General features: G+C 45.2%; 1 protein-coding gene across 3 annotated transcripts in view; it reads left to right on the forward strand.

The window, feature by feature from the left end:
• TSEN54 (tRNA splicing endonuclease subunit 54) overlaps positions 1-19,212 on the forward strand; it is a 202,657-nt gene that overhangs the window by 76,296 nt on the left and 107,149 nt on the right. For all 3 annotated transcript variants that reach the window (XM_069200157.1, XM_069200156.1, XM_069200155.1), the window contains one exon: positions 1,979-2,031. In XM_069200157.1, coding sequence (XP_069056258.1) covers positions 1,979-2,031 — 53 coding nt within the window. The remainder of the gene's footprint in view (positions 1-1,978; positions 2,032-19,212) is intronic.

Raw genomic sequence — 19,212 nt, forward strand, 5'->3', positions numbered from 1 at the left:
ATGTTACATTGATTAATAAGAGCGAAGTAAGAGTTTCTTGTTGAAAAGTGCAGCCCAATAACCGTATTATTATTTTCTTTGTGAAAAAATCAACGTCGCTTTTAAGGGAAACATGTAACTGTATTATCTCATTCAACTAATTCTCTAGTCTACAAAAAAATCCTAAAACCGAAATTAATTTTTAAATACAATTTGCACCATTTGTTTCTCCTTTTCCGACATTCAAAACCTGATATAATCATTATGAGCTTTAGAAAGACGATTTACAATCTCTATCCAGTAAAACCTTGGCCAGGACTACTGATCAGCAACCTAAATTTCATAATTTTACAATCCATTATTGAATTCGGTATATCCTCCAGGTTAAATTTCACCCCCTCCCCCAAGTTTGCAGATGCCTTCATTATAGCAGAGACTATACAAGACACCTTTTCAATTTGAGTACTGAAGTTAGTCCTACATTTCTTCAGATGATAAATTAATAGAAGAGCTCTTAGAGCGATTAGTTAATCTGAACTGCATCTGACCTTTGTTCTTCCTAGAGAATGGAGATAAATATCCTTTTGGATGAGGAGTTTGTCACAATTTTTCACTATACCTGAGAAAGCCGGTCCTTCATCCTCTTCTCTAACTTATGTTCAGTTCCACCTGTATTTTGAACTAATATAAACAAGCTAATACCTGTAGCTTTTAGCCTATAGCTACACACCATTAATGCCACTTCCCCATTTCCTTTTTTGCCCACTACTCTACTTTGGCTTACAAGGACCTTTGTAATTTCGTTGCCAGCCTGTCCAGAGAAAGCAATGGAGCAGCCAAATTATTTAAATGACTTGGCTAAGCATATCACAAATGCAGCCCATTTGCCTGTTTAGGTCCCTCTTTTCTTAGCATCACCTGGACATGCTTTTCTTTAGAAGCTAAAAAAATATATTCAGATGGTACTACTTCTAAATACGAGCCTGGGAAGGTTAGGTAAACGGCCATATCGGAATTCCTGTTTGGCTTCACCAGATTAATACAGCAATAGTAATGGTGATATGCTGTGTCAAGAACTAGGAACGTTTTGAGCAATGTGCAAAATCTATCATGTAGGAAGTAGTAGAAAAATGTAAAGCGCCATATTTTGAATAACTTCCAATTATGGACATATCCCACAAATCTGATTTACCCATAGGCCAAAGCCACGAAAGGCAGTGTACGTAGATATGCATGGGTGCACACATCTCTTTTTGGAAAATCTTTGGTTTCTAGTTATTAGGAGGTGAGGTGCTAAAAAGTGCAATTCAGGTATAGTAATGGCATACTCTTTGAGTGCCTTGATCCATGAACCTCAAATTCAATAATATTTGTAACCCTCCCAAACAGTTAGTTTTCAGAACCAGGCAGTGGTCCAAAGGAAAATGACTTCGCAGTAAACTGAGAATTTGAAAAAAAGTCAAACTTTTGTGCTTCTGCAGCCTCCACAGCGCTTTTCCAAAAAACAGGCTGGTTTCATTAGAGTGCAAGAAGCTTTTTGATCTCCTTGAAGCATACATTGCCAGTGTAAGAGGAACTGTCATTCTCTTACAGATTGATGCAAGTTACACAAAACTGGTACGTTCTCCAAATTAGGAAGACATGATATGCAGTTAGTCTCCTGTAGTTCCTCCTTCTTGACCCAAAGATTTATGAAGTTCTCTTCAGTGGTACTTGAAAAACTACAGACACATTATGGCCAATATATCAATGAATGTACACACCACTACAAATAGATGGGGAATATAGTTGAAATTAAAAGGGGGGGGTGGTAATCTGAAAGTAAGGCATCCATCTCACTGCAACGTTAGGGAAGGCAATTTTAGCACCGGTCACCTCCCCCCTATCATCCTCTTTGTAGTAACTAAAGTCATTGTTTAATTCGTCAGTGCAATTTAGCCTAGTGTGCTTGTCTCACAGGGTGTGTTGCCTTTGCTAAGTGTATGAATTCTGATTCTAGGTGTTCAGTCATTTGAAGAGGCTCGGTTACATCCTGATGAGATTTGATCCCAGGTAATTTGCTTCATCATTCTTCGCTCCCCCAATTCCTTCCGCCTCTCTACTGATTTATTTTCCAGTGCACCCTAATGTTGCTATAACGTCAGTTTGTTGTACGTAAGGTGACTGCCACTGCAAAGAATTGTGGTCCACCTTAAGGAGCTGGTTGTAGGCTCAGCGATTGGTTTGAATCTTTTATGTACCAGCTATTTCCATTGATCCTGACCGTCGCAAACATACATCCTTACACATCGGGGAAGAGTCACTAATCTGAGACAGGAACTGAATTGACTTCCAAACATGATTAGTGGAAAAAACATGACCTTGTATTACTTTCAGCAAAGGCCTGCTCCAGAGAGACCTAATGTGTCTGTGGTAGAACTGCAAAGCTAATCTATCACTGGCTTCACTTTGAACCATAGGCATTACTGTATCATCTTGCAATTACACCATGGCCTGCACTGCGGTATGGACCAGATCCAGTTTACCACCATCTGTACTGACATTACCATAGAGCCCTGCACACCATCAGATCTTGTTCTTATAGCATTAAGGCCAGACCTGAGATTTCTTCCTGTCCCTACAGATCGCACTACCATGCTCTTATCACATTGAGGCCCGCTGTGAGCTGACCGCAGGTTCTTGTGCACTTCAGTCCTATGTTCAAATTACATAAGGTCATACTCGGTACATCACAAGCTCCAGCAAGACCTTCTCTTACTCTCTGATTGTTGTCTGGCCTGATCTGAGGTAACTGCAGGCTCCTGTTCACCAGCATGTTATGTTCTGTTTACACAGTGGTCCAGTCTGAGATGTCCAAAGCAACTGCACACCACCATCTTGTTCTGACTACATTCAGTAGTGCTCTGAAGTCAGCACAGGCCCCTGAGCACTAGCTTCTCATTTTATGATTATGCAGTGCTTCAGGTGCTCTGGTTTAAACCCAATAAGTTGTTCCCCCTTGTATCCAAAGCTTAAGAGAAACTAGGGCAGAAGGCAGGCATAATGTATGCACATTGATACTTTGTATATCCCTGTCTACAACCACAGCCTAATTTACTGCCTAGACAAAACAAACATTGCATTAAACCTGAAACTTATGAAATACACCCAAACATTGTCTTAGAGGCCCACATCTTCTATAAGATGTTATTCAAATGTTCTTAACGTTTTGACTTCTGTGGCCCTCCACTGAATCATTACTGCAAGACAGGCCTTTCAACCCAAGTCATTTCTACTCTTTGAACCTCAAAACAATACACAAAAATACAGAAACAAGTATTAATCAAAGAAATACACAAACTATGAAATATTTGATTTAGTTCTAAAAAAATAAATCGAAAATCAAAATAGTAACCTTAATGGGAAGGTTGAGCTTCTCAAAATGATTTATTTAAAAAAAAAAAATGAAGTGATAAGCTGGACTCTAAAATGTCACATTTCCTCTTTACTCCTAATGTGTGCTCTGATATAATAAAAACTATATTTGGGGTAGTATATCAGGCACAGAACATTCTGAGACCATCAGTAGTTGTTCTCTATAACATAATCTTGATTACCATGTCAAGGGTATCTGTTAATTAAGACCTATTTCTTTTAGAATAATTTCTAGAATTCCGTTTTAGCTACCAAACTTTCACATACCTAAAGGGAGTATATTGGTTATCCAGTTGGAATGCAAAACATTGTTCTTTTAAGACACCAGTGGTAAAGTACAGTACCCATCATTTGTATTAACCACTAGTTTCCTAGGATCCAGGAAAAGGCTGGCTGTGCCCACACTATGACCAACTTATGTTTGGGCATCCTGTAAGGGGATCACTTTCTCTTGTGAAGGAGGGATGGAAGAGACCTCTCGGAGAACCTAAAAAGGATATTGGGGACAATGTACTTGGCCTTTGCTCCAGAATCGCTGAGTAAATGGAAAAAACATTTAAAAACCTTGAGGCCAGCCAAGATCTCCAGAAGCTCTGCTATGACCAAAAGGCTGCACCGGTGAAGTTCCAACCAGGGCAGAAGGTATGGGTTTTAGAGCCTGTGGCTCCTAAGACTCTCCTAGAAAAGTGGAGTGGATCCTACCCTGTCCTAGAGAGAAAAAGGGAAGACTTAGGGGGTTATTCTAACTTTGGAGGAGGTGTTAATCCGTCCCAAAAGTGACGGAAAAGTGACGGATTTACCACCAGCCGTATTATGAGTCCATTATATCCTATGGAACTCGTAATACGGCTGGTGGTATATCCGTCACTTTACCGTCACTTTTGGGACGGATTAACACTCCTCCAAAGTTAGAATAACCCCCTTAGGCTCTTGCAGGAACCCCAAAAAGGATATCCTCGTAAACTGCCTTAAACCCTATCATGACAGAGCTGAAATGACCATAATTACTGATGAGGGACAGGGAGCTGAAAGTGAACCTCTCCGTGATCTCTCCAGCCATCCAAAAGCTGGTTCAGTAGATGGAGTGGTCTTTTCAGAGACCCTCTCTGACCAACAGCAGACTGTAAGCAAGTCTCATCAGTATGCTGAGCTCTTCTCCTTGACCCCTGGCCAGACTACCTGGTGTACACATGATTTGGACGTGGGATAGCCTGTCTGTCAAAAACAAAATCTATAGACAGTCTGATCATGTCAAGGAGAGCATCAAAGCTGAGGTCAGCAATGTGCTGGAATTTGGAGTAATTGAGCACTCTGAAAGCTCCTGGACCAGCCCAGTGGTTTTAGTTCCCAAACATCATTCTCTGGATGGAAGGAAAGAAATTATGTTCTCCAGTATTGGGGTATCTTTCATAGATTCACATGCTTGAATAATTTCCAGTCATTGAAGTGGAAGTCCCACGGTATATAGAAAGCAGTAGATTACATTTATAACATTGAAATCAATGGAAAAATACGTTCACTATAACAGCTTATCCGCTCCATTGTAAAAGACCCAAAGTCCAGTCAATCAGAAGAGACCACCCTTTAGAACCCTCAGCACAGAGGCTCCAGTCTCTTAGATTTTCTACTGCTCGTCGTGTGTAAGGGAGTCTCCCTGAGCTCTGCTAAGTTTACTTTTCCTCACAGGAAATGTTTCCAAATATTGTTCTACATCGACAACTCTGATTTCTATACCATGTCTACAGCAAAGAAAGGTTTGTTTTGACCCTGCAACACCTGTGGTAAGCTAAGGTTTCACTGTGAGGACCCTCACAAGGACTGCATTTACTTTCTTCTCCCAGAGCACAAGGTGAAAGACTGTATAATTTGTAGAACCTTTCCTAGCAAGACCTTGAGGGACAGAGAAGCCAGCCCCCTGCTTTGGCTTAAAAAACATAAAACCAGAGAAACCCTCTCTGATGATGACAGCAACGCCTCTGTGAGATCAAGGAAAAGATGTGTTGAGAATCTTTCTCCAAAAATAAGTAAGGCAGCTAAAAATGTGCACTCTATGAAGGAAAAAACTGAAGAACTTCTTTCTACTTCAAAGAAACATGGTGAAAAAATTAATTCTGACCCTTCCACCCCAGCTGCCACTTCAATGAAACTTAAGAAGCCATCTAGCTCTTTGCCACCGTCGACGTCAAGAAGCTCAGTCTCGTCAGCGACGAGCACGCTGTCGAGGAAAGTTTTGCATCATCTATTACCACAGTGACGGCGACTTTCACAGCTCCATAGTTGCCCATGATAGTAACATTGTCATCTACGACAATATCATTGGTGAGCTTGAAGTATGGCACTTCCTTATCTACCCAGGCTATAAATATATGAAAGAAGTTATCGTCGTCGACGGCTTGAATTCTTCGCCACTGCTTAGAACACGCAATGTCATCACTGTTTTGCATTGAAGTGCACAAGCAGTTTTTCTCACATGGGCACCTTCCACATAAAGAAGAGCTCTGGACTCTGATATGCTTTTGTGCCTCTGCGTCTCCTGGCTTAAGTTCTGAAGAAAATTAGGGGTGACTGTATCCAAGTATTCCTAGTGCCTCCGGATTGAGCTAGGAGAGTGTGGCACACAGAAATTCTGGGCATGTGCGCCTGTCCTCCGATCAGGCTGTCACTCATCATCAAGGGGATGACTAGCTCTTTGTGAGCTTCTCGGGGCAGAAGAAAGGAAATGGAGTGTATAAAAGAACCATCTGTCAGTGGATAGTCCTCTATGTAAAAATTTGATACACACTAGTTAACGCACACACTGTCGACGGCTCTGTCAACGTTCACTGGTGAGCCACAGGCTAAACCCCGTTGACGAAAACCCCTTCGACAACTACAAGAACAAGCACATTATCGACAAGCGTACTGTCGACGAGACTGTCAACAACAGCTTCATCAACAGCCCATTTCTCACCGTTGACAGGAGTGGATTCTGGAGGATCTTCCTTCTTGCCCTTAAGAATTGTAGCAATCAAACGTATGGGTCCTATTGTGTTGTATGATGGACAAGGGAACAATAGAAATTGTACCAAAGACTCAGAGGGGAACCGGATTCTACTCTTGCTTCTTCCTCATCCAGAAAAAGACAGGAGACTGCCGACCTATCTTAGTCCTTCGATGTGTAAACAAATTCCTGAAAAAAGTCATTTCGGATGAATACTCTACAAGATGTGTTACGATTACTTAACCATGGGGATTTCATGACGGCCTTGGACCTCCAAGGTGCCTATTTCCATATCCCGATCCACCCCGGTCACAGGAAATTCTTACGCTTCAGAGTTGCAGGCACCCACTACCAATTCATAGTGTTACCTTTCGGCCTGAGATCGGCTCCTCAAGTTTTCACCAAGGTCTTAGCTCCTGTGACAACCCACCTCAGACAAATGGGAATTCAAGTGTTTCCATACTTGGACGATTGGCTAATAAAAGTTCGAATAGCGTCCAGGGCAGCCAGAGACACAACAACATGCCTCTCCCTCTTTCAAAGATTAGGCCTCTCAGTCAACTACCAAAAAAATCACACCTAATGCCATCAAACAACATTACCTTTCTAGGAGCCGTATTAGATACAGAACAAGTGAAAGCTTTCGCCTCTCTGGACTGGCAGAAGAGGATTCAAAGTCTAGCGCTCTGCCTCAGCAAAAGAAAATCCACTTCTGTCCAGATTTGCAAATCTTTTCTGGGGATGCTCTCCTTGTGCATTCCGTTAATACCAAACTGACATCTCCACATGAGAAACTTTCAGCAACAGCTAGACAGTCAGTGGAAGCAAATAAGCTGATCCTTCGACGATATTGTCCAAATAACTCCACCAATTAAACAAGCCATGGAATGGTGGAGGAAGACCCCCCCCCCCCCCCCCCCCCCCCCCCCAAACATCTCTGAAGTCTCTTTTTTTTTTTTTTTAAATCAAAGACCAGAGCGTGTTCTGACCACAGACGCGTCTCTGGAGGGATGGGGCGTGCACCCCCAAGACCTGACAGTGAGAGGGAAATGGAACACCCAGGAAGCAAAGCTCCACATCAACCTGTTGAAATTGAAAGCTGTGTTCCTGGTGCTCAAAGCCTTCCTCACCAGGATCAAAGGCTCATTGGTTTTGATCCGAACCGACAACACAAGTATGCATTACCTCAACAAGTAGGGAGTCACAAAATCGCTGGTGCTGTCTCTCTAAGCACAGGAGATATGAAATTGGGCACTTCAACGTCACATAACTCTGAGCAGACCACGTCCCAAGAATATCCAACACATTGGCAGACTCGTTAAGCAGAATCTCAACGACCTGCCACGAGTGGGAGCTCAACCAGGCAACTCTCTATCCTCTTTCTTTGCTGGGGCAAACCCAGTGAGGACCTGTTTGCGACAAAAGAAAACAAAAAAAAACAATACTACGCAAGCTTGCAACCGCAAAGAGGGTCGAGGGGGGGAATGCGTTTTTGATCAAATGGTCCGGAATCTATGCTCACGCTTTTCCCCTGCTTCCGCTAATCCAGAGAATTTTACAGAAAATTAAGAGGGAACCTTGCCGACTATTACTGATCGTTCCCAGATAGCCTCGCCAATTTTGGTTCACGGAGCTCCTGCTGCTCTAGGAACAACCTCAAATTCAATTGAAGCCAATACCGGACTTGCTAACGATGACTCCGTGCCATGTCCGTCATCCCAACCCAACTTCTCTTTGATTATTGGCCTAGCTCCTGAATTCTATGAATTTGCTGACCTAGATATTCCACCAGACTGTCTAAGTGTTCGCCAATGCCAGAGCCCAGTCTACTAATAAGACATACAAACTCAAATGGAAATGATTCTGTATATGGTATAAAGCTTTCAGTATCCACCCTCGAACTTCTTCTCCAGAACAGATACTTCCGTATCTTCTTCAATTGGCAAAATCAGGTCTCTATCACTCATCCATCAAGGTTCACCTGGCAGCCATTTCTCGATTCCGCCATACTGCTGCTTTACCATCTTTATGGTCCTCCAGAATAGTAAAGCAATTCCTAAAGGGATTTTTCAGATTGTTTCCTCTAACTAAACTCCCTTCTCCTTCCTGGCACCTCAATATTGTACTTTCACAAATGATGAAACAACCTTTTGAACCTATTCGGAAAGCAGAATTGAAATATATATCCTGGAAGACAGCGCTTCTTCTAGCGCTTATCTCTGCAAAGAGGGTCAGTGACATTCAAGCTTCTTCTAGCGCTTATCTCTGCAAAGAGGATCAGTGACATTCAAGCTTTCACAATCTCTCAACCTTTTCTTCAACTTAAACCGGACATGGTCATCCTTAGAACTAATCCAAAATTAATTCCTAAAGCCCCCTCGAACTTTCATCTGAATGAACCAGTAATATTAAAGACTTTCTTGCCAAACCCCCAAACTTCAGCAGAAAGAGCTCTTCGTTCCTTGGATATCACAAGATGTCTAAAATTCTACATACAAAGAACTAGCAGCTTTCGTAAAGCTGATCAATTGTTTGTAGGCTATGGTCAACTCAAAAAGGGGTACCTTGTGACCGAACAGTCTATATCCCGGTGGATAGCCACCACTATACAATTTTGTCACCAGCTAGCGGGGAAGCCACTAACAGCCAACGTCAAGGCTCATTCCACCAGAGCTGTATCTACCTCCACACGTCTCTTCACAGGAGTGCCTCTACAACAGATTTGCAGAGCGGCAACGTGGACTGGCAGCCACAACTTTACTCACCATTACTGCCTAGATGCTGCAGGCAGAATGGACGCAGCGGTAGGACAAGCCATTTTGCGTAATTTATTTGCATAAGGTGAGTCAATTTCTTTACCCTCCATCCTCTAATATTTGTGTATACAGATGTGTGTGTGTGTATGTATAGAGATATATATTGTTTACTGCTAATTTTTCTGATTCAAGCATGTGAATCTATGAAAGATACCCCAATACTGGAGAAGAAAATAAGTTACTTAACTGTGGTTCTCCAGTATTGGTATCTTTCATAGATTCACATGCAACACACCCTCCTCCCCATAGAGGCTCACCTCATGTTTTCCTTCCTTTGTACTTCACTTGTGCTAGAAAATCTGAGACTGAAGCCTATGTGCTGAGGGTTCTAAAGGGTGGTCTCGCCGGATTGGCTGGACTTTGGGTCTTTTATAATGGAGCTGATAAGCTGTTAAAGCAAATGTATTTTTCCATTGATTTACAATGTTAAAAATGTAATCTACAGCTTTCTATTTACTGTGGGACTCCCACTTTGACAACGGGAATGATTCAAGCATATGAATCAATGAAAGATACCTATACTGGAGAACCACAGTTACAGGTAAGTAACTTATTTGTTTTGTGTGGACCTATGTTCCCTTTGAGCTGCATGCAGCCTTGCCTTTCCATGCACCTGGACTTTCTCTGGCAGCGCCCTGGCCACTTCCAGGACCAAAAGGGATAATAATAAAAAGACATTTCGCCGACGTGTGGCTCGTATGAAAAAGCCTCTTTTGTGTGTGGCAGGCTGTGCTGCAGGACGTCAAGGACACGCACCAAAGACAGAGGCTGCTCCTTCCTTTAATTCAAGAATGGAGCATTTCAGGAGGCTGATCCGGGGCAGTGTGAAATAAACAAGATGAACCTGATTATTTTGCTTAAAGACTTGCCAAATACTTTTTTTTTTTTAATACCGAGCCTCTTTTTCATTCATTATCGTATCCGAGATACTTCAAATACGTGAGGTCAAAATGCCTATGAAGCAGGGCTAGTTTTAGGTTGGTTGTGTGTAACAGTTTTCAGGCCATGGTATGTCAAGATAACTCTGGTGATTAATGTAGTTGCTGTAGAGAGATCATAGTTTTGTTTATTGGCAGTTTTGACTCATCTAAGGTAGCGCAAAGGTTATTATGCCTGCTGCAAAGAATGTGCACCATACAAACAGAACTGTATTTATATGGATAGCTCAGTGAGTTACTGAATTTGTCACAGAGATTCTTTTGTCACTTGCAATTCATAAGTTACAATCCTAAAATAGCACAGTGACCTATGAATTATCAAAGCTGCTTGCAAACTGCATGGTATAGTTTAGAACTTTGTTTTTTCCCCCCAAGTTTTTCGTTATCCTAATGTTGCTGAAAAGGGTTTTGGGTGGAATTAGTATTATTAATAAAACTAATCCCAAGTACTGGGGCCAGTCCCCACCACTGTGGTACGTTTTAAATTCTGAGCTTGTACTTCTGCAGACCAAACACACTTAAAATATCCCGCCTGCTAGTATGGATGACATGTGATTCCCACACCTTTTAATCCTCGTTGTCTTCTGTAACATTTCCTATAGATTGATTTACACATGTATTATTCATTGTCTACTTATAATGTGTGTGTGCGTGAGAGACGTAAAGTGCTCTAACACTACACTGGTATGAGTAGTGCTATACAGCAAATAAGGGTGTGTGAGAGAGGAGCATTTGAGAGATGAAGGACACTGTTAGAGGGTAGTAGTGAGCAACTCCATGAAGAAGGTCATTGGGGCGGGTGGTCGCAAAAAAGATTGTCACACGTGCGCCACCACAGGTGCTATGGAAATAGTATCTTGTTCATCGTGGAGGCATACCATATAAACCATGAGCTCAGTGTTTGATAGTGCTGCTTTTTAAAGATTTGTACTTACCTCATTCTCATTAAGTTAGTTGGTGCTTTTTCTTTTTTTTTTTTTGTAAATAAAAAATATAAATAGTATGTAAAGGGTTTAATAGTGCCCCCTCAATTGATGTGTGAATTCATAGATTATATATTTTGTTTTTGAAAAAATCATATATTCAAAGTTTTTTATTTAAAATTGAGTAACTGTTTCAATCTTAATGGGGAATTATCGTTATACATGGCATTTGTCTGGTCTGGGCCCTGCACATCTTTCAACAGCCACAGCTAGAGCTGGAAGAGCACAGCTCCTAGATCCATTTGTGCTGTGTACCTCTTGGAAAGGTGCCGGGATGTGTGATCAGTCAATGTTGAAAAATGTCTTTTTTTTGCCTGGAAAATGAATCATGTTCCCCAAACAAGTCACCCAGAAGAACAGGAGTCTAGTCCAAGTCAGCCTAAAACTCCAGATTCCTGCCCTAGTCCCTTTAGCACTGATATCACAGAAGTTCAAAAAAAGACAGCTGTGTACTATTTTAGGGCACAAGGCAGTAGTTCAGTAGGTCTGAGAGGGCAGGTTCAGCTTAGAGCATCTCAGTTAAGTTTAATCCACTGCTGAGGCTTCGATCCCAGCCTCTCTCCTGAGGGTGCCATTGACTCAACTACCCCACCTCACACCATGACCTCTTTTCTCCCACTGCCAGCAGCATCTCGCTCATGTATTATCTTCCCGCCAATCCGCAGAGCCCAACATACTTAAGGGCATCATAGAATCCCTACATCCCGAGCACCCCTAATCTACTACCTACGTGCTTGTTGTCCCCAACTGGCTTCCTAGCCAGAGTCTGCAGCCTGTCTTCACAAGGACCAAACTTCCATAGAAAACCATTGGGCACCGGACGCCTTAGTGCACCCTTGCACCCGGCTGCCCCAGTGCTGCCCAGAGTGACATGCTGGTGTGGTTCTGATCAGTGCCCAGTACTTACCTTAACTCCCTGAGATTGGCCTTTGTACGTTGTTGTAAACCCTGTGTTTGCTGAACATTGTTTTCCTCCATAGGTTAACATGGAAGAACTGATTACGAAGTTCTTGGGTTATAAATATATCAAAAGAAGTGCTATTTTCCTAATTTGGTCTTTATTCTTTGAGTGCGGCTCTCATTTATGGCCTCTGTGAGTACAACAAATGCTTAGCATTACCCTCTGCGCGCCCACACTACCACAAAATAAATAAAGCATTAGTCCTATCTACATTTACCTCTGCAAACCAATTGGGGATCCAGTTGACTCTCTATATGGTGCCTTAATAAGAAGTACACCACACAGAGAGCCAGCTTCCTACACCCGTAATCAAATATTTTCTAGATGGGTTGAAGGCGGTTTTCACTCCCATTAGGCATGCTTTCCCTCCTTGGGAGCTCAACATAGTCCTCTTCACAACTCATGCAAGACCCTTTTGAACCCATTTTCAAGTCACCCCTGCAACATCTGTCATGAAAAACCACTTTCCTCATAGCAGTCACATCAGCACTTCGAGTTTGCCAGATCATAGCAATATGTTCTCATGATCCATTCACAGTCTTTCACTCGTAACAGTTGTCATGAGGACCCACCCGAAATTCCTTCCGACAGTTATTTCGGATTTCCATGTCAGTCAAACAATTAAATTACCAACATTCTTTCAGCATCCTTCAACCCTGGATGAAATAACTTTTCATTCTCCAGGTGTAAGGAGGTGCCTTGAAGTTTATCTAGATAAAACATGTGACATACACAGATCGGACCAATTGTTCATCAATTATGGCCTGGTCCATACAGTTTTAGCCACTTCCAACCAATCAGTCTCACGATGGCTAGTGGCCTGCATCCTGTTATGCTATCAAAAAGCCAACAAAACCTTATGAGCTAGACCAAAGGCACATTCTACTAGAAGCAAAGCAGCTACTTCTGCGTTAATGAGTAATGTTCTTGTAGCTGAAATATGCACGGCAGCTACATGTAGATCTGTTCACACTTCACAAAGCACTACTGCTTAGATTCAGATGCAAGGATAGATGCTCAAGTAGGACAGGCATCCCTCAGAAATGTATTTGCTTAAATGGCTGGTTTAGTCATTCCTTAGTCTTTGCCACTGCTCTTGGTGGGGATGGGCTTGCTACTCTATTCGGGGTTGCTTATGACTATCAGTGGAGATCCCCTAAGAGAGAAGGGATGGTTTCTTACCTGTAATCCCTGTTCTCTCTTAGGAGAATCTCCATTGAAGTCATAAGCAACCCTCCCGCCTCCCTGGTGGAAATGACAGAAATAGTTGGGGGACCTACCTATCACTCCTGCATTGCATCAAAAAGTGCTGAAGCAACTGTCACCTGCTGAGCATGATGGAATACTGGTGGTCCATGGGTTCCGAAAGGTACAGACTTTGTTTTAATCTTACATAATGACAGTATATGGGGCTACACTGTCCTACTAGCGTTACGTTATACACGTATATTCATTTCTTGGCCCCTTTTGGGTCTGAGAGGGGACCTGTTGATAAAATGGCATGCCTTGAAGTAGGTTGGCTGGAGAGCACCACCATTTCAGGGACCGTTTTGCATGAAGGGATAATTTCATCCTGTTCTCCCAGTTGCCTGTTAGTTGGCCCCTCTGGTCCTCGAGACATTCGTGGAGAGGGCACATGTGGAGACGGGCATTCAGAGTCAGGAATATACAGGAGGCCATTGAGCCGAGGAGAAATGACACTACCCTCTCCGTGGGATGAGAAGCTTTCATGAGAGAGTGACAATTCAGATGGATGGACAGTAGTCTCTCCTCCATAGGACATACTCTTGCTAGAATAGTGTTGATGTAGGCCCCCAAATAGTGCAAAGACTGAACAGAGGTAGTTGTTGACTTGCTGTGGTTGATATGAAACCCCAGCCGTCGAAGTAGATCGTAGATCCAGTATATGAAGAAATGAGCCGTTGTAGCATGTTCCTATAGGCTGCATAATATTTATTCTCTCAAGTGACTTTGCAGCCCATCCCGAAGAAAGGCGAACTGTAGGAAAGTGCCCCTTTTGGCATGGTTATCCCCCACTTTTTGCCCGATGTTGATGCTAACTTGACTGATTGTGTGCGGGGATCCTGCTAACCAGGCCCAGCACCAGTGTTCTTTTCCTAAACTGCACCATTGTTTCCACAATTGGCCCACACCTAAGTATCTTGTAAAAGGTACCAGTGGAACACCTCACCAAACGCATGCACACTGCCACTGTAGATTGCATGCGTGGGGAGGAAAAGGTAAAGCCGACCTGGCATCCATCCCAGAGTGCCATGCCCACAAACCACTGCCTGTGGCATAGGTAAGTCACCCCTCAAGCAGACTTTACAGCCCTAGGGCAGGGTGCAGTATACCACTGATGAGGGAATAGCTGCTTGAGCAATATGCCACTAGAGTGTCTAAGTCCATTCTTAGACATTGTAAGTGCAGTCTGGCCATATTAAGTTCATGGGATGTGAGTTTGTCATTACGAACTCCACAGCTCCATGATGGCATCACTGAAGACTGGGAAGTTTGGTGTCAGAATTCTCAGCACAATAAACCCACACGGATGACATTGTTGGATTTATTGCAAGATGTACACAGAAGGCATCTTGGAGATGCCCCCTATATTTTACCCAACCCTCTAGTGTTGGGCTGACCTGTCTGTGCCAACCTACCATTACCAGACACATTTCTGACCCCATGGGGTGAGAGCCTTTGTGCTCTCTCGGGTCAGGAACAAAGCCTGCTCTTGGATGAGGTGCTTCACACCTCCTCTTCCCCCCCCCCCCCCCCCAACCAGGAATTGCAACACTTGGCTTTGAGCCTCAAAGGCTTAGGCCTCCTGTTACAGTGCCCCAGGGCACTCCAGCTAGTGGAGATGCCTGACCCCCCAGACCAAGCACCACTTTTCGCAGCTGGTGTGTGGGAAAATTTGGAAAAACAAGGAGGAGTGACCACGTCAGCTGGGACCACCCCTAGGGTGTCCAGAGCTGAAGTGACCCCCATCTTGTTTTCAAGGAGGGTGATCAATAGGGATAGGAATATGCCCCCACTCTCCAAAGGCAGTGGACACAGGAAGGGTGTGGCCACCCGCAGGGACAGTAGCCATTGGCTTCTGACCTCTGGCTCCTGTAACATCCCTAAATCTAGTATTGAGGGGCACCCCTGAACCTTGCTTCTCAGATTCCTGGCGACCTAAAGAAGAAGAAAGAGGACTGAGGAGCCGACCCCAGCAGTGAAGACTCCAGACGACAACTGTAGGAAAGTCACTCTTTTTGGCATGGTTACCCCCACTTTTTGCTTGTTATCAGTGTGCTTAGACTGTTCTCACTGGGATCCTGCTAACCAGTACCCCAGTGATTGTGCTCTCTCCTCTAAATGTGGTTTTGCAGCATGAATCCTTTTCTGGATTCACATTCTGTGTATTATTCCGCCATCTAGTGGTTAGGTCCAGTAAGCGGTCTTCTATTCTAGTCTTTTTTTCAGGGGCATCGTCAACCACTATTTGGTGCTTAGTCTGTCCTTTGTGAGATATCAGAGGGTGCCCTGGAAGTTCCTGTGCGTGGCTTCCTTCTTCAGATTCCTTTTTTCTGCTGTTGGGTGTGGAAGCATGACAGAGGAGCTTCAAAGAATCTAAAACATTTTTTTAAAAATGGTTGTAAAGTTTTTCTTCAACAAAGAACGTTGAAGGAGACAACAAGAGAAGAAGGGAGACCTCTCTGCTCCCCACTGGGGGAAGCAGCCAGGGAACCGAGCATGTGCCTCCGGGGGACACAGCAAAGAAGCCATAAAACTACTCTGAACAATTGAAGGAGGGGATTGGATCCCCCACCCGTCGAGAAGGAAAGCAGATCAGGAAAGTAAGGTCAATGGAAAATAACCCTTTTAAGTTTTACCCAAAGTGCCACCACAAGTGGCGAAAAGGGACCCCCACAAGGTCTGCAACTTCTGCCTACCCGAGGACCACAAAGGCGAAGATTGCAAGGCCTGCGTGGAATTTTTACCAAAGACTTTAAAGGCACGATGCAGGCAAAGACTGGAACACCACACCTTGTCCCATAAACAGGAATCACTCCAACACCTGAGCGATGATGAGGACAACATGGAGGAGGCCGCAAGAGGGGGAGACTCAGTGTAAGGAAATGCCTCCTTGGCATGGTTACCCCCTGACTTTTTGCCTTTGCTGATGCTATGTTTTGATTTGAAAGTGTGCTGAGGCCTGCTAACCAGGCCCCAGCACCAGTGTTCTTTCCCTAACCTGTACTTTTGTTTTACACAATTGGCACAACCTGGCATCCAGGTAAGTCCCTTGTAACTGGTACCCCTGGAGCCAAGGGCCCTGATGCCAGGGAAGGTCTCTAAGGGCTGCAGCATATCTTATGCCACCCTGGGGACTCCCCACTCAGCACAGACACACTGCTTGCCAGCTTGTGTGTGCTGGTGAGGACAAAACGAGTAAGTCGACATGGCACTCCCCTCAGGGTGCCATGCCAACCTCACACTGCCTATGCAGTATAGATAAGTCACCCCTCTAGCAGGCCTTACAGCCCTAAGGCAGGGTGCACTATACCATAGGTGAGGGCACCAGTGCATGAGCACTGTGCCCCTACAGTGTCTAAGCAAAACCTTAGACATTGTAAGTGCAGGGTAGCCATAAGAGTATATGGTCTGGGAGTCTGTCAAACACGAACTCCACAGCACCATAATGGCTACACTGAAAACTGGGAAGTTTGGTATCAAACTTCTCAGCACAATAAATGCACACTGATGCCAGTGTACATTTTATTGTGAAATACACCCCAGAGGGCACCTTAGAGGTGCCCCCTGAAACCTTAACCAACTACCGGTGTAGGCTGACTGGTTTTAGCAGCCTGCCACACTCGAGACATGTTGCTGGCCACATGGGGAGAGTGCCTTTGTTACTCTGTGGCCAGTAACAAAGCCTGCACTGGGTGGAGATGCTATCACCTCCCCCAGGCAGGAGCTGTAACACCTGGCGGTGAGCCTCAAAGGCTCACCCCCTTTGTTCCAGCACCACAGGGCACTCCAGCTAGTGGAGTTGCCCACCCCCTCCGGCCACGGCCCCACTTTTGGTGGCAAGGCCGGAGGAATTAATGAGAAAAACAAGGAGGAGTCACTGGCCAGTCAGGACAGCCCCTAAGGTGCCGTGAGCTGAAGTGACTCTAACTTTTAGAAATCCTCATCTTGCAGATGGAGGATTCCCCCAATAGGGATAGGAATGTGACCCCCTCCCCTTGGGAGGAGGCACAAAGAGGGTGTACCCACCCTCAGGGCTAGTAGCCATTGGCTACTAACCCCCCAGACCTAAACACGCCCTTAAATTTAGTATTTAAGGGCTCCCCTGAACCTAAGAATTTAGATTCCTGCAACTTACAGAAGAAGAGGACTTCTGAGCTGAAAAAACCCTGCAGAGAAGAAGACACCAACTGCTTTGGCCACAGCCCTACCGGCCTGTCTCCCTCCTTCAGAAGAAACCTGCTCCAGCGACGCTTTCCCTGGGACCAGCGACCTCTGAATCCTCAGAGGACTGCCCTGCTTCCAAGAGACCAAGAAACTCCTGAGAACAGCGGCTCTGTTCAACAAAGACTGCAACTTTGTATCCAGAGGAGCAGATTTAAAGACCCCTGCAATCCCCGCAAGAAGCGTGAGACTTGCAACACTGCACCCGGCGACCCCAACTCGACTGGTGGAGAACCAACACCTCAGGGAGGACCCTCCGGCGACTCCGAGACCGTGAGTAACCAAAGTTGTCCCCCCTGAGCCCCCTCAGCGACGCCTGCAGAGGGAATCCCGAGGCTCCCCCTGACCGCGACTGCCTGACTCTGAAATCCCGACGCCTGGAAAATACCCTGCACCCGCAGCCCCCAGGACCTGAAGGATCGGAACTTCAGTGCAGGAGTGACCCCCAGGAGGCCCGCTCCCTTGCCCAGGTGGTGGCTACCCCGAGGAGCCCCCCCCCTTGCCTGCCTGCATCGCTGAAGAGACCCCTTGGTCTCTTATTGAAACCTATTGAAAACCAGACACGTGTTTCCACACTGCACCCGGCCGCCCCAGTGCCGCTGAGGGTGTACTTTTTGTGTGAGCTTGTGCCTCCCCCCCCCCCCGGTGCCCTACAAAACCCCCCTGGTCTGCCCTCCGAAGACGCAGGTACTTACCTGCTGGCAGACTCGAACCGGGGCACCCCCTTCTCCATTGAAGCCTATGTGTTTTGGGTACCACTTTGAACTCTGCACCTGACCGGCCCTGAGCTGCTGGTGTGGTGACTTTGGGGTTGCTCTGAACCCCCAACGGTGGGCTACTTTGGACCCCAATTTGAACCCCGTAGGTGGTTTACTTACCTGCAAGAACTAACAGTTCAATGGCATCTGTCGCTGAAGATACACATGTTGTGCATAGCCCGCCATCTGGTGTTGGGTAATAGTGTTACAAGTTGTTTTTCTTCGAAGAAGTCTTTCGAGTCACGGGACCGAGTGACTCCTCCTTTTGTCTCCATTGCGCATGGGCGTCGACTCCATCTTCGATTGTTTTCTTTCCGCCATCGGGTTCGGACGTGTTCCTGTTGCTCCGAGTTTCGGAACGGAAAGTTAGCTAACTATCGGAAGATTACGTCGGTATTGTTGCGTTCGGGATCGGCTTAGATAGAATCGACACCGCATCGAAGTTTGAAGAGCTCCGGTGCCCTTCGGGGTAGCTTTCGATCCCCCGTCGGGGCCTGGTCGGCCCGACCGCGTGTAAAACAACGCAGATGGAACGGACCCCGTTTAGTTTCTGTCCCAAATGCCACAACAAATACCCGTATTCAGACCAACATTTGGTCTGCAACCTGTGCCTGTCGCCTGAGCACAGTGAAGAGACTTGCGAGGCCTGTCGTGCGTTCCGGTCCCGAAAGACACTCCGTGACCGTCGAGCCAGAAGACTTCAGATGGCGTCCACGCCGACAGCACACCGAGAGTTCGAGGAACAAGAGGAAGAAGAAACCTTCTCGATCCACGAATCGGACTCCGAGGAATTCGACGATCAAAGAACTGTGAGTAAGACGTCGAAGACAACACACAAGAAAAGTGACAAGGCCCAGGGGACGCCACTGCCACCAGGCCATGGCTCTACCCATAAATTCGGTGACCGACCATCGGCA

This window comes from Pleurodeles waltl, chromosome 7 (genome assembly GCF_031143425.1).
Source record: "Pleurodeles waltl isolate 20211129_DDA chromosome 7, aPleWal1.hap1.20221129, whole genome shotgun sequence".
In the NCBI taxonomy this organism is placed as follows: Eukaryota; Metazoa; Chordata; class Amphibia; order Caudata; family Salamandridae; genus Pleurodeles; species Pleurodeles waltl.